The sequence below is a fragment of the Suncus etruscus genome, chromosome X, assembly GCF_024139225.1.
Source record: "Suncus etruscus isolate mSunEtr1 chromosome X, mSunEtr1.pri.cur, whole genome shotgun sequence".
Lineage (NCBI taxonomy): Eukaryota > Metazoa > Chordata > Mammalia > Eulipotyphla > Soricidae > Suncus > Suncus etruscus.
The window spans coordinates 130,434,642-130,450,333 of record NC_064868.1 but is presented as its reverse complement, the minus strand read 5'-3'; the positions used below and the strand labels follow the sequence as shown (position 1 = coordinate 130,450,333).

Here is a 15,692-nt window from a genome sequence, read left to right as displayed (position 1 = left end):
ATGTGGCAGTGGATTCCTCTAGTCTAGTGGGAGCAGAATGGCCAGAGAAGGGCTCGGAAGAGGTAGAAGCTTAGGTTGCAAGGCAGAGTAATAAGAAATCAAAGCCAGAACAGATACATACAGTCTGGGGGTGGCACAAGGGTGTGCAAAAGACCAGGTGGATTGGGCTCGACTACTCATCTCTCTCCTCCTCTGGTGATCTCTCTCCCTCTTATTTTTCCTTCAATTTTTGGACACCTCCAAAGCTACGATCCTCAACATGTTTAGTGTTCCAGCCCTTTAAGCTTTCTTCTCTCTTTTTCTGTCTGTTTCTCTCTGTCTCTCGCTTTCTCTCTCTCTTTCTCCCCTTCCTGCCTCCCCTCCTTTCTCTTTCCTTGTCCTCTCTCCCTTGTCACTCTCCACAGCTTTCCAAATTCCTAGTTCTCTAATGCTTCCCTCTAGCGCTCAAGTCTAAGAATTACAGCTAGATGGAAAAACAACCTGGGAGGCTTTTGGTTTTCTAAATACATAACCCAGTGTTTGAAGTGATGTAAATATAGATGTTCTCTGTTTTAAGATTTTAGAATCTTGTTAATTATTGTGGGAGAAATCTATTTCTTTGGTCTGGAGAGATAGTTGAGGGGTAAGGTGCTTGCCTTGCACGCTGCTGACACAGTTTGACAGCACCCCAAACCACATATTTGTGTTACCCCACTTCATCCCTAGCACTAGCATCTCCAGAATTGAAGCCCTGACCACAGCCAGGTGATACTCACGTAGCCTTGTTCTATCATCCTTTTGATCATCTCTCTGGCCCTCGTGTACCAAGGACTCTGCAAAGTATTATTTGTTTTAGGTTTTGTGGCTACATATGATGGCACTTAGGGGGTTCCTCCTGGCTCTGTGCTCAGAAATTGCTCTTGGCAGGCTTGGGGGACCATATGGAACGCTGAGGATCAAAGTCAGGTTGCCCTCGTGCAAGGCAAATTCCCTAACCACTGTGTTATCGCTCTGGCCCCAAACTCTGTGAACTTTCTATCTATATCTATATATGTATCTGTATCTATATATGTATATATGTACATGGAATGCATATATGTACATATGTACATAGTATGTATATCTGTATCTGTATCTTTATATGTATATAAGCCAATATACGTATGTAATATACACATGGAAAGCAGTTATTTATAAGCATATAGAGAGAGTTAGCACAAAATCTTATGTGAAGTAGAGATTTCTATTTCCATTTGATTCATAGTGAAACAGATTGAGTAGTTTTCTCAAGGACACTCAGAAGAATTTTGGTCAGAACTCAGTCCCAATTTGATAATCTCTTCGATCATATAAAATTGATTCCCTGGAGCCTCCATTCCCACTGGGAAGCTGGGAGAAGCTTCCCAGTGGTGATGTGATACTCTGGACATCAAGTTTTGACTATTTCTAAAGCAGTCTGTCCTGCTCTCAAATAGAGGCTGCCATGTAGACCTGTAGCATGAGCAGATGGTTGGCCTGTCTCTTCTTCTCACGCCACTTTAAAGGCATTGGTTCAGTGCCCATATATAATTTTTTAGGACTTTCTAGATCTTCCAACATATTTATTTTTATTATTGTTAATAATTTTCATTGAATCACCAGGAGATAGAATTACAAAGCTGTTCATGATTGAGTTTCAGTCATACAGTGTTCGACATCCATCCCTTCACCTGTACATATTTCCTATCACCAATATCCCCAGTTTCCCTCTTGCCCCCCCCCCCACTGCCTGCCTATATGACAGACATATTTTTTCTCTCTGTCTTCCTTTTTTCCCTTTTAGACACTGTAGTTTAAAATAATATTACTGAAGGGGTATCATAGATATCTCTTTACCTCCTTTTAGTACCAAGTTCTTGTCCAGAGTGATTATTACCATTATTATCCTAGTGGTCTCTACTTTGCCCCAATCACATCCCCCTTCTCTTTTGGCCAGCTTCCTACCACGGACCCATCTTCCAGGTCCTTGACTGTATTGTCTTTGGATGTTAAAGCCATACTATCTTTTTTATATCCCACAAATTTTTGTGTTCATTCTATATCTATCCCTCTCTGTCCTATTCATGACTCATTTCACTCAGCATAGTACTCTCCATTTTCAGATTTCATGACTTCATTTTTTCTAACATCTGTGTAGAATTCCATTATGTAGGTAGACTGTTATTTCTTTATCCACTCACCTCTTCTCAGACACTTGGGTCGTTTGCGGATTCTGGCTATTAGGAATAGTGCTGCAGTGAATGTTTGGATGCAGGTGCCTTTTCTGCACTGCTTTTGGGCCACTAGGGTATATTCCCAGGAGTGGTATTACAGTTAGCAAGTGGCTAACCCAGTTCATTCTGTGGTCCCCTGAGCTCTACTACAATTTATCTCAGAGTACAAGACAAGGACTAAGTCCTGAGTACTACTGGATGAGTAGTAAAAACACTTGGAGTTATTATTTCTAACACTTTAAGTTGAAATACTCTGGCAGATGGCTGACTTGGCAGGCTACTTTCACTTTTGGTTTCATGCAGCTTCATTTTCCATCTAAGATTCCAGATTGTTTTTGTTATGCCCTGACTATTACTTTTCATTGTGACTTGAGACTTTCTTTTTTGGTTTTTATTTTGGTTTGGGGGCCACTTGGGTGGTGCTCAGGGGTTAATTCTGGCTCTGCACTCAGGAATTATTCCTGCCAGTGCTCAGAAAATCATATGGGATGTCAGGGATCAAACCTGGGTCAGTTAGCCACATGAAGGCAAACACCCTACCCACTGTACTATCATCCTGTCCCTAACTTAAAGCTTTTTGATGGAACTTATCTTACTTGCCTCTGAACTAGTTAGAATTTGTGCCTTGACTTTCATAAAGCGAGTCAGCTGAGTGCACTGATTTCTGTACATTCTGAAACATATATTTGTAGGGAGAGCTTTTTTTTTTTGGTTTTTGGGCCACACCCGGTGGTGCTCAAGGGTTACTCCTAGCTGTCTGCTCAGAAATAGCTCCTGGCAGGCACGGGGGACCATATGGGACACCAGGATTCAAACCAACCACCTTTGGTCCTGGAGCGGCTGCTTGCAAGGCAAACACTGCTGTGCTATCTCTTCGGGCCCTGGAGAGCTTTTAAAATCTGGTCAAGATATGTACATGACCCTCTTATATTTGTATTGGCATTTGAAGCATTTGGCAGAGGTCAATTGAAATAGGCCACATGTCCCAGTTTAAAAATATGAAAAGTAAAAGAGTTAGGTGTTTTTCACCTAGCTAGATCTGCAAAGATAAAATTTAAGTCTTTGTCTGGTATCAGAGGCACATTCTTTGCTAACAGATGTGCCCCAAATTTTTGTGTTGTTCCCAGGATGGTTTATTAGATACCTTTCCTTACTCTGTTCTTCTATTATTAGAACATCCTTGATTTTCTAACCCAATCTAAAACATAGGCCCAAATGGTTCTCAGGCCTGGAAAGTGAAGTTTGGATGTCCTTTTAGGTGCTTTTATGTACTCAGAATGCTGATATTGGAGGTACTCTCATTCCTTTGCATAACAAATAAAATTATAATTTTAAAACCAAACTCCTCCAAGGCCATGACTAGTATTTTTCTATTGAATAAAGGCATTTTTCCAATTTCTCTCATTTATAAGATTCTAGCATCTCCAAAAGGGCTTTCCCTTTATAGTGTGTATATCAGTTTTCGTGTGGTCAAAACTATATTTTCCAACAGCACTTAATAACTTGCTAACAGTGGCCAAGTCGCTGGTAACCAAGACAGGTAATTAGCTAGCTCCCTGATATCTAATTGATAGCAGAACTACATTTTCATTTCTTTGGGAGGTTAAGGTCTTTTTCCTTACCAGTTATGATCTCTAAATGCAGATCTGAGAACCCATGGTCTGAACTAATGGTCTGAACAAGATACTTTCCAATGTCAAAAGATGCAGGAAGTTTCCTAATAGCACGTGGACTCATGTTTTGTTGGTTCAATCTTTGCTACTGCTGCTCACAGAGCTTGCCATATCATCTGTGGTTTCTCACGCCCACCTTCCCCCAAATCTGTCGCTTTCTCTGTTTGTACTTGAATTTGAAGATGTCTATGCTAGGGGAAGTCTTCTCACTGAATGATTGATTGTTGTGGGTTCAATTTGCGTCCTGCCAAAGCATTCACACCCTAGTGGGCTTGCTTTCATCTCATTCTCACTGTCACTGAGGGAGAAGTTAGGGAAAAAAGAGAGCCTTCTCCCGAGGACAAATAGCCATGGTGCCTTCAAAGTTTAAGACTGTCTTACTCTGAACAGGGGATGAACTCATTTTCTTGGATCCTCACACAACCCAGACCTTTGTGGACACGGAAGAGAATGGGATGGTTGATGATCAAACTTTCCATTGCCTGCAATCCCCACAGCGAATGAACATCCTGAATTTGGATCCTTCTGTTGCGTTGGTGGGTATCTGAAACTGCGATGAGCCAAGAGATATGCCAACACATTTGTTCCTGGTATTGATAAGGTGGCAAGAGTATATTCACTGCTCCCTCAGAAAGAGTGTAATAAGTGGGGAAAGAATGAACCCTGGTGCCAATCTGCTCAGGTTGGAATACAGATTTGTTGTCTAATGAACTTTAGAAAAGTTTTTCAACCATTCTAAGACACAGTTTCTCTTACCTCTAAAATGAACAAAACCTTATGTTCTTATTTTTAAACTTATATACTCTGTGTAGTAGGCACTTAGAGCAGTTCTTGGCAGTTTAAGCATTCTATAAATGATAGTTGTTATTAGTGTTACTATCTTCCCTGTTTCACTTTTGCCCTCTAATTTTTACTGCATGAGAACAGAGCATAAGAGAACATAATTATAGTGTTGGGTATGGTGTTAGAATATTATACACATGAAACTACAATGAACAATATTGTAAATCATGGCACCACAATAAAAGTTGAGATAACAAAGGACATAGCTAGGGAGGCAGGGGCAAGAGCCCTGAAGAGGGGTGGTGACCATTTATTTAGTTTCCAAATTCAGGAAGTGTAATATTCTGTAAGGTTGACTAGTATCTCTGTGCCTTAAACAGATATGTGTCTGTGAAGTGGCCAGGGCTTCTGAGGTCTATTTATTTACTTTCTTCCTGGTTACCCCAAATGTCAAAGATCATCAGTGACCAAGAGCAAACACTAGTCCTTTTGTTTTGGGCTTTTTATGGTTTTTGCACCACACCTGTTGACACTCAGGAGTTACTCCTGGCTATGTGCTCAAAAATCACTTCTGGCTTGAAGAACCATAGGGGACAACTGTGGATCGAACTACATCCTAGGTCAGCCACGTGCAAGGCAAATGCCCTACCACTGCGCTATCACTCTGGTTTGGGCCTTTTTTTTTTTTTTTGCTATGATGAGGAAGAGGATTGATGGGTGTTCCCTTTATTTTAATAGATAATTTCCTAAGTCAAAGTCATCTTATTTTGTATTGCCTCTAACTTTTTTCTGACATAACCAACTATTCATTATGTAGATATGTATAGAAGTATGCTAAATGCAATGGAATTAAACTTATGTTTTAAATATAGATCTTTACCTTAATATTACTTCAAATAATGAAAGAACAGAGTCAGGGAGGATGAAGGTCAAGGAAAATGAGGCAGAAAAAGAGTGTGAGAGTTAGAATACAAGAGAGAGTTCAAAACAGCATGAGTGAGTGAGTGAGTGAGTGAGTGAGTGTGACAGTAAGGAATGAGAACAAGTCTTGACAGAAAAATAAAGACAAGAATGAGATAATTTGGATAAGAGTGTATGGGAGAATGTGTGATAAAAAGCATAAGAGCAAGAGAATGAGAGAACCTGAGTGAGGGCATTTGTGAGAGTGAGACAGTTCAACAGAGTGAGATAAAGAGTGAGAGATTGAGGTGAGCTAGATGGAGAAATCAGAGAGAAAGGGGATGAGCAAGAGGTAGAGATGGAGGAGAAAGGAAGCCCAAGAGTGAGATAAATGAGAGAAAGTGAGCAAGAGCGACCGAGTGATAGAATCAGAGAGTAGGTGAAGGTAAGGTGATAAAGTCAGCTTGGGAGAGGGGTGAGGTCAAAAAAGAGTTAGGGAGAGAGACAAAAGCCATGAGGGAAAACCTAGAGTGAGCTAGGGAGGAGAAAGGCTGAGTATAGAAACCACAGTGAGGGCAAGAGATGGGCCAAGTGTGAGAACATAAGTGACAAAGTGAGAGAACAGAGAAGCAGAGAGCGATCAAGAGTGAGGAGAGGGCCGGAGTGGTAGCACAGTGGTAGGGTGTTTGCCTTGCACGTGGCAAGATGTGGGTTCGATCCCTGGCATCCCATCTGGTCCCCCGAGCCTGCCAGGAGCGATTTCTGAGTGCAGAGCCAGGAGTAAACCCTGAGCACTGCCAGGTGTGGCTCAAAATCCAAAAAAGTAGAAAGAGTGAGTGAATGAGTAAGTGAGTGAGTGAGTGAGTGAGTGAGTGAGTGAGTGAGTGAGGAGAATGAGAGTGCGAGAGCACAATAAAAGTGCCAAGAATGAGAGACAGTACGAGAGGAAGAAAGAACAAGAGGTAGAGCACAGAAGCAATAGCAAGAATGAGAGCAGAATAGTAAAAGTGTGCAAGAGGGCCGAAGAGATAGCACAGTGGTTGTGCATTTGCCTTGCAAGCAGTGGACCCAGGACCGATGGTGGTTCAAATCCCGGCATCCCACATGGTTCCCCGAGCCTGCCAGGAGCGATTTCTGAGCACAGAGCCAGGAGTAACCCCTGAGCACTGCGGGGTATGGCCCAGAAACCCAAAAAAAGTGTGCAAGAAAGAAAGTTGGACACAGTGTAAGTGAACCAGAGTGAGAAAAGTTGTGGTGGGTTAAGTGAGCCTGAGAGTGGCAGAAAGTGAAAGTAAGAGATCATGAGAGTGAAGGAGATTGAAAGATTCGGAAAGAGAAAGAAAGTCAAACGATGTACCAAGAGAGACAGACAGAGAATGCATGAGAGAGTGGGTATGGGGAGCAGGGACCATGAGAACAAGGACCAGTGAGAGCAGAGAAAAGAGAGTGAAAAAGAGCAAGTGAGAGAAGACAGTAAATGAGAGAGCAAGAAATCAGGAGGAAGCCATGGAAAACTAGAGCATGAAAATGCATAAGCAGTGAAGCAGAAGGAGGAGAGAGAGTAGAAGAGAGCCAAGAAGGCACAAGAATGGGAGCAAGAGTGATAGAGAACAATAAAACGAAAGAGCAAGAGGCCAAGTGATAGAGAAGTGAGAATGAATTTAGTGCAAGAGGTAGTGACTGTGAGGGATGCAAAAGTAAGAATGAATTAGAGTGAGCAAGAGAAGGGAAAGAGTGGTTGAGAGTGACCAAGGGGGTGTGAGAGTGGGAGTGATGTGAGAGCCAGATAGCAAAACAGTGTAACAGAGCTACAAGAGTGAGATCCAAAGAGGGGGGTTGAGAGACCAAGAAAAGTGAGATTGAGCAAGAAAATTGAAAGCTGCACTGAGTACAAGAGAGTGAGAGAGTAGAGAGGCAAAACAAAAAAGAAGAAACAAAGGGGCCAGAGTTATAGCACAGTGGTAAGGCATTTGCCTTGCACGCAGCCTACCTAGCCCAGACCTGTGTTCGATCCCTGGCATCCCCTGAGCATGCTAGGAGCGACTTCTGAAAACAGAGTCAGGATTAGCCCCTGAGTGGCACCGGGTGTGGCCTCCCCCCAAAAGAGAGAGAGCACAGAGGGCAAGTGTGAGAGAGATCAAGAGATAGAGGAAAGGAGAACTAATGACTGAGTGAAGTGTTAATGAGGGTTGGGGCAAGAGAGTGAGAGAATGCTAGAACATCAGGGAGCATGAGAGAGTGAGTGAGACAAAGTGAGATAAGAGAGAAACAGAGAGCAGAAAAGCAGGAGATCCAGCAAGAGGGCAAGAGGGAGAGGGAAAGTGCCAACGAGTAAGGAAGAGAGAGCTAGAGAGCAGGAGCATGAAAGTGAAGACAATGAGCGAGGGAGAAGGACAGAAAGTGACAGCGAGGCAGGAAAAACTAGATCAGTGAGCCAGAGAGCAAGGGCAAAAGCAAGATGACGCGCAAAAGAAAGTGCAATTGACCTCAAAAGAAATAGTGCTCAGGATACAAGAGTCACTCACGGAGTAGGAGAAACTACTCACCCAACACCCATCAGATAAGGGGCTAATCTCCAAAATATACAGGGCACTGACAGAACTTTACAAGAAAAAAACATCTGATTTCATCAAAAAATGGGGAGAAGAAATGAACAGAAGCTTTGATAAAAAAGAAATACAAATGGCCAAAAGGCACATGAAAAAATGCTCCTCGTCACTAATCATCAGGGAGATGCAAATCAAAACGACGATGAGATAACACCTCACACCACAGAGATTGGTGCACATCACAAAGAATGAGAACAATCAGTGCTGGCAGGATGTGGAGAGAAAGGAACTCTAATCCACTGCTGGTGGGAATGCCATCTAGTCCAACCTCTATGGAAAGCGATATGAGATTCCTCCAAAATCTGGAAATTGAGCTCCCATTTGACCCAGCTATTCCACTCCTAGGGATATACCCTAAGAACACAATACAAAAACCCCTTCCTCACACCTATATTTATTGCAGCACTATTCACAATAGCCAGGCTCTGGAAACAACAAGATGCCCTTCAACAGACGAATGGCTAAAGAAACTGTGGTACATATACACAATGGAATATTATGCAGCCATCAGGAGAGATGAAGTCATGAAATTTTCCTATACATGGATGTACATTGAATCTATCATGCTGAGTGAAATAAGTCAGAGGGAGAGAGAGAGATGCAGAATAGTCTCACTCATCTATGGGTTTTAAGAAAAATAAGTCATTTTTGCAACAATCTTCAGAGACAATGAGAGGAGGGCTGGAACTTCCAGCTCACTTCATGAAGCTCACCACAAAGAGTGGTGAGTGCAGTTATAGAAATAACTACACAGAGAACTACCATAATCATGTGAATGAATGAGGGAACTGGAAAGCCTGTCTGGAGTACAGCTGGGGGTGGGGTGGGATGGAGGGAGATTTGGGACATTGGTGGTGGGAATGTTGCACTGGTGAAGGGGGTGTTCTTTACATGACTGAAACCTAATCACAATCATATGTAATCAAAATGTTTAAATAAAAAAAAAGAAATTTACCAGTAGAGCCAGAACAAAAAAAAAGTGCAATTGAGAGAGCAAGTGAGTGGAAGTGAGGTCGAAAGAGTGAATCGTGTCACTACATGGCATGAAATAACATGACATGTTACTTACATGTCAGTTAGAGCAGAACTAGAGCGAATGAGCAAGAGAAAGCCAAGGAGTAAGCAAGAGCTCAAGAATAAGCGAGATGGGGTGCAAGCGAGAGAGCCCAGAGAAAATTGAGAGCATGAGATCCTGTGTGAGTGAGTGAGAGAGAGAGAATGTGAGATCAAGCAGGAGAGTGAGAGAGTGAGTGAGTGAGAGAGAGTGCCAGAGAGTGAGGGTAAGTGAGTTATAGAGATAGCTAGAGAATGAGAGAGAGAACAAGAGTGAGGGTGAGATACTCAGGAAGAAAGCGACAAAACAAATGATTCAGGGGTGTGTGAGAGACAGAGCAAGCCAGGGAGATGAAAGGCAAGGGAAATGAGTGAGACTGCACAACACTGACTAGACCAAGAGAGAGGAAAAGTAAGAGAGAGGAAGCAAGAGCCAGTGAGAGTAAGAATGACAGAGTGAAAGTGAGGGCAAGGGGAAGTGTGGGTGCCAGTGGGAGAGGACAGCGAAGGAAGAGTGAGAAAGCAAGAGTAGGGACAAACAAGAGTGAGAGCACAGGAGATGGAAAGTATGAGATGAAGCAGGGGGAAGGGTGAATGAGACCAAGCAAAGGAGAGAGAGAGAGAGAGAGAGAGAGAGAGAGAGAGAGAACAACAGTGCGAGCAAAAGAAAGCAAGAATGACAATGCGAGTGGGAATAAGGAGAATATGTGCGCAAGAAGCCTGGCTGAGAGTGAGAGAAAGAGTGAGGGTAAGCGAGAGTATGTGAGAGTGGGGAGATGATAGTATGAAACAGAGAAAGCAGAAGAGAGAAAGCTACAGTGAGAGATTGAGAGAGAGAGAGCCATAAAGTAAGATAGCACAGAATGGCATGATAAGGAAGAAGAGAGAAAGGGAAAGAACATTGGGACAAGAGGAAGATGAGAAAAGGAGCTAGTGAGTCAGTACAAATGAGATAGCAAGAGTGAAACAGAGAGAGGAGAAAAGAGCCAGGGAGGTAGAGCGAGGAAGGTAGAACGAGAAAACAAGAAAAAAAAGACCATTTGCAGGAGAGATAATGTGAGTGAGCTAGAGGAGAGCCAGGGAGCAAGGTAAGATTGATAGAGCAAGAGAATAAGAAGGGGAAGCCAGAGAGAAACCAAGAAAAAGTGCAAAAGTGAGAAAGAGTCAACGATAGTGCAAATGAGAGCAGACAAAGTCAGCGTGAGAGCAGGAAAAAATGGAGAGATGGAGAAGAGAAGGTGAGTAAGAGAACAACTAATACATGGATGAGAGAGTATAAGAGAGACAGTGAGAAAAGAATGATAAAACACAAAAAATCAAAATCAAAAGAGTGAGTGCAGTATACTGAGAAACAGAGAGAAAGATGGAGAACAAAATTATGAGCAGACTCAGTAAACTCAGAATCAAACTGCCATATGACTTAGCAATCCCAGATTTGGGTATCTATCCCCAGGACAGAAAAGATTCATCCAGAAGGAGAGATGCACATCACTATTCATTGCAGCACTCAGTGCAGTAGCTAAGACTTGGAATCAAACGAGGTGTACAACAATGGACGAGTGGCTCATGAAGATGTGGTACATATATACAGTGTAATACTACATAGCTGTAAGGAAGTATGCAATCATGCAATGTCCAGCAACATGGATGGAACTGGAAGACATATTGAATGAAGTAATCCAGAAGAAGAAGGATAAGTACAAGATGATATCACTTACACGCAGTATTTAGAAAACTGCTTGAAGAGTTGTAATGGCTTAAATGTGGATGTTGAGCACACTTTAGTCCCCAGAATATAGAAATTGAGTGTGGGAGGAGAAAGACACACATAAGATGATGGGATATAGGGATTTAGGGGCCTCAGGAGCTTTAATGGTTTTAAGAAAGGACAGAACTGACACCCACGCCAGAGTCAGCAACAGTGAAATCACAAGACCCAAGCTTCAACAAACAAACGTAAACATTTGCAAGTGCAATGAAAGAACAAGAGAGCAGAGAAAGAGGGCAAGAGCATAAAAGCAGGAGTGTGTTAAAGAGGAAGACAAATGAGAAGGCATACATGGCAGAGAAGCGGTTGTTGAGCACTGGAGTGAAGAAGAGTGAGTGTGTTGGGTTTGCACTTTATTTTACCCAAAACAAAGATCAACCCTGGTTTCTTTGTATCTGTTCCTTTACAGCTTGGTTTCACCCCAAACAAAGATTGTCTTATATGTAAACCAGGGTGGGACAGGCTTGGGATAGCTGCCCCATCTGGGGGTGGTCTTTATATTCAATAAAAACACGGTAGTTCTGGGGCCGGAGAAGTGGTGCAAGCGGTAAGACACTAGTCTAGGACGGACACAGTTCGATCCCCCCGGCATCCCATAGAGTCCCCCAAGCCAGGAGCGATTTCTGAGTGCATAGCCTGGAGTAATCTTGAGCGTCACTGGGTGTGGCCCCAAAAGCAAACAAAACAGTTCTAGCAGGCAGCAGGCTCCATCCTAGATAGAAGACAGCCAGCCTACACGTGTTTCACTCTCATCCTGGCTTGGATTATTTCATGCAAGACCCTGATTCAGACTCATTCGCCTGGGCTTGGAAATACAGTGCGTGGGGTGATTTTACATGAGTGTACAGGGGAGTGAAAGACTAAGAGTAAACATAAGAGTGAGAATGAGTGTAGGAGAGTGACTGAGCCAGAGACAGTGTGGACCAATGAATGATAAGTGAATTTATTCCAGAGTGATGAGGGAGAAAGCAGCCAGGTCGATGAGACTATGGAAGTGAAGCAGCATGAGAGTGGAGAAGGAAAGGGAGGGAGGGAGGAAGAGTGGGAGATAAGGAGAATGAGAGTAAGTGAAAGTGAGAATGAAAGGGAAACAAGCAAGACAGAAATATCAGGAGCCTGAAAGCAAGCGATGGTACAGAGAGAATGAATGAGAATGAGCATGCAAGGGGATTAGAGTAAGAGAGAGAGCTAGAGTAGGAGAGAGAAAGAGCATGAGAGAGAATATGAGAGTGAATGCATGTCGGAGAACCAGAGGTAGCAGGAGAGAATTTGAGGGAAAGGACAACCAGAGGAGTGCCAGCAAGATCATGACAGTGAGTAAGAAAGAGAGCGCAAAGAGTGAGAGAGCGAGGGTAAAAGACAGCTAGAAAGCCAGAGAGCATGAGAAAGACTAAACAACAGCAGTAGTACAAACAAGAATGAGCAAACCAGAGAGAGCAAGAAATAGCAGAGAGCAAGAGAGTGAGAACAAGCCAGATGAAGAGATAGAGTGAGAGAAAATGAGCAAATGAGCATGAGAAATAGGGAGAGTAAGTGAAAGAACAATGGAGAGAGTGAGTAGCAACAGAGACAGAGCAAAATATCTCAAGTGAGAGGAAGCAAGAATGAGAGAATGAAAGAGAAAACCAAACAATAAGACAGTGAGATAAAAAAACGAAAGAGGAATTAATATAAACAGGAGTGAGAGACCAAAAGTGAGTGAGTAAAGCAAGTGAAGAAAGCAAGAGACAACAAGGAGAGGAGAGATAGATAGATAGACAGATAGATAGATAGATAGATAGATAGATAGATAGAGAGAGAGAGAGAGAGAGAGAGATCATGCCAGAGTGAGCTAGGAAGCAAGGGAAAGAGATTAGAACAGGGGTGCTCAAACTATGGCCCACAGGCCACATGCAGCCCACCAAGGACACTTACCTGCTGGCCTGGTGTTTTTGCCACCATTGCCTGTCCTGTTTAGCGGCCAACTTGTCCCGAGCCACAGTGCACATGCGTGGGATGTGCCCCCATAGTCTCTGACTTGCCTCCTCTCTGTCTCTGGATTCCACCTTTAAGAGAGACTTGGGGTAAACAGGAGAGACTAAAAGAGAGCAGGGGAGAGAGCCATTAGTGATGAGCCAGAAAGAGAGAGATAGAGCAATCAAGAGCAAGATGGTGATCCCAGATAAGAGCATATCAGACAAATGAAGCTGCATGAAAGAATGTGAGAGGGTCTGAATAAAGCAAAAGAAAACATTAGAGAACAAGTAATAAACTGAGGAAGAGAATGAAAGTAAGAGATTGATAAAATGAGAGAGTAAGAGTAAAAGAATGCATATGTGTGGCCGAAGAGATAGCACAATAGTGGGGCATTTGCCTTGCACATAGCCAACCTAGGGTGGACAGTGGTTCAAATCTCCGCATCCCATATGGTCTATCGAGTCTGCCAAGGAGCGGTTTCTGAGTGCAAGTCCAGGAGCAACCCCTGAGCACCACTGGGTGTGACCCAAAAACAAACAAAAAACAGAATGCGTGTGTGTGTTTATATAACACAGTGAGGTAGAAAATTAGGGGTACTTTGAGCTCCCATATGATCTAGCCATACCACTCCTAGGCATATACCCTAGGAACAACAACAAAAAAAAAACATAATGCAAAAATCCCTTCCTCACACCTATATTCATCGCAGCACTATTTACAATAGCCAGACTCAGGAAACAACCAAGATGCCCTTCAGCAGAGGAATGGCTAAAGAAACTGTGGTACATATACACAATGGAATACTATGCAGCTGTCAGGAGAGATTAAGTCATGAAATTTTCCTATACATGGATGTACATGGAATCCATTATGCTGAGTGAAATAAGTCAGAGGGAGAGAGATCGATGCAGAATAGTCTTTCATCTATGGGTTTTAAGAAAAATAAAAAACATTATTGTAATAAATCCCAGAGACAATAGAGATGAGGGCTGGAAGGACAGGCCATGAAATGAAGTTTACTGCAAAGGGTGGTGAGTGCACTTAGGGAAATAACTACACTAACAACTACCATGGCAATCTCAATGAGTGAGAGAAGTAGAATGCCTGTCTCAAAGATAGGCAGCGGATGGGGTAGGAGGAAGATTGGAATATTGGTTGTGGGAACGTTGCACTGGTGAAGGGGGCTGTTCTTTTTATGACTGAAATCCAACTACAATCATGTTTGTAATCATGGTGTTTAAATAAAGATATTATTTAAAAAAAATAAAGGTACAGCCAGGAAGACACATGACCAGGAGTAATTTTTGTATTTAATATTGTATTTAATTTGTATTTAACTTGTATTAAATATTTGTATTTAATATTAAATAATTTGTATTTAATATTGTAAATCTGGGTCAATGACTCTGCAATACAGAGGATCAATTCTAAGTTGTCTTTTGCTTCCTCCCCAAGGGATTTTTCTGCAAAGAAGAAAAAGACTTTGATAGCTGGTGTAACCTTGTTCAAAAGGTAATGTTGTTTTTCTTAGTCCTAAAAAGAAAGTTATTTAATGTTGTTACTTTCAAGATTATTTACATTGCACAGTAAACCTACCTGATATAAAATTATTTCAAAAGTAAGAAACTAACAGATTACAGAATATGTATAACTTATATGCATAACATACGTATTCTGCTTAGTATTTCAGATTGCAATATTTTAGCTAAATAGCCCATCTCATTCATTAATCCCAAGGTCACATAAAATATTTAATTTGTGTTATATTTTAAACTAAAAAGGTCAATTTAATATACTTTGTCTAAAATCTTCCTCTCCATTTTTACAGTATTCATAACAGTCAGAAGATTAAAGAAACTACATTTTTGAATAAGTGAATAGTTATAGTTATATAGTTATAGTTGAATATATTTATGGCTAATGGAGTTTGATTTTCTATTGATTATTCTATGCAAAATATGGTTTATGTGGTTACATTGTCTATTTTTTTGGTTTTGGGGTTTCACCAAGCAGCACTCAGGCATTACTCCTGGATCTGCACTCAAAAATTACTCCTGGCAAACTTGGGAGATCATATGGGATGCCAGGGAATGAACCTGGGTCAGCTATATGAAAGGCAAATGCCCTACCCACTGGGCTATCTCTCGGGCCACTTTATTAATTTTTTATGTAAAATGTAGGTACCATATCACTTAAAGACTTCATCTTGGGTAAGAAGGAATTAAAAGTGTATTGGTTCCCCAGTATTTACATATGATCCCCTCCTCACCTCCTAACTCATGTCAAATGTTGAAGACATTGACAAATGCTTATTGACAGAATAAAGGGAGATTATAGGGAGTATCTTAAATGATTGGTTTTAGGTCTGGAGAGGTAGTACAGTGGGTAGGGTTATCAAGGGAAGGTACATGCTGCCGACCCAAGTTCAATCACCAGAATCACATATGGTCCCCTGAGCACTGCCATTAGTGAATCCTGATTGTAGAACCAGGAATAAGCCCCGAGAACCATCAGATGTGATGCAAAATCAAAAATAAAGAAGTGGTTTTAAAACCAGCAGAAGTTTTTCTGCAGAATTTTTCTAATGATCAGTGGAAAGTTTATTGTAGTCAGTACATAATGCAGACAGATCATATGCTAAGCAACAATAACTTGGCATCTTGACATGCTGAGCAGTTTTTCCCCAGACAGCATTTCCAGAATAGAAAACAGCCAAGCA

At 42.0% G+C, this 15,692-nt stretch overlaps 1 protein-coding gene across 1 annotated transcript in view; it reads left to right on the top strand.

Annotated features, from left to right (window-relative positions):
• The window catches only part of ATG4A (autophagy related 4A cysteine peptidase), a 73,108-nt gene that overhangs the window by 48,467 nt on the left and 8,949 nt on the right, over positions 1–15,692 (top strand). Inside the window, exons 10-11 of the mRNA XM_049767600.1 lie at positions 4,295–4,440; positions 14,429–14,485. Coding sequence (XP_049623557.1) covers positions 4,295–4,440; positions 14,429–14,485 — 203 coding nt within the window. The remainder of the gene's footprint in view (positions 1–4,294; positions 4,441–14,428; positions 14,486–15,692) is intronic.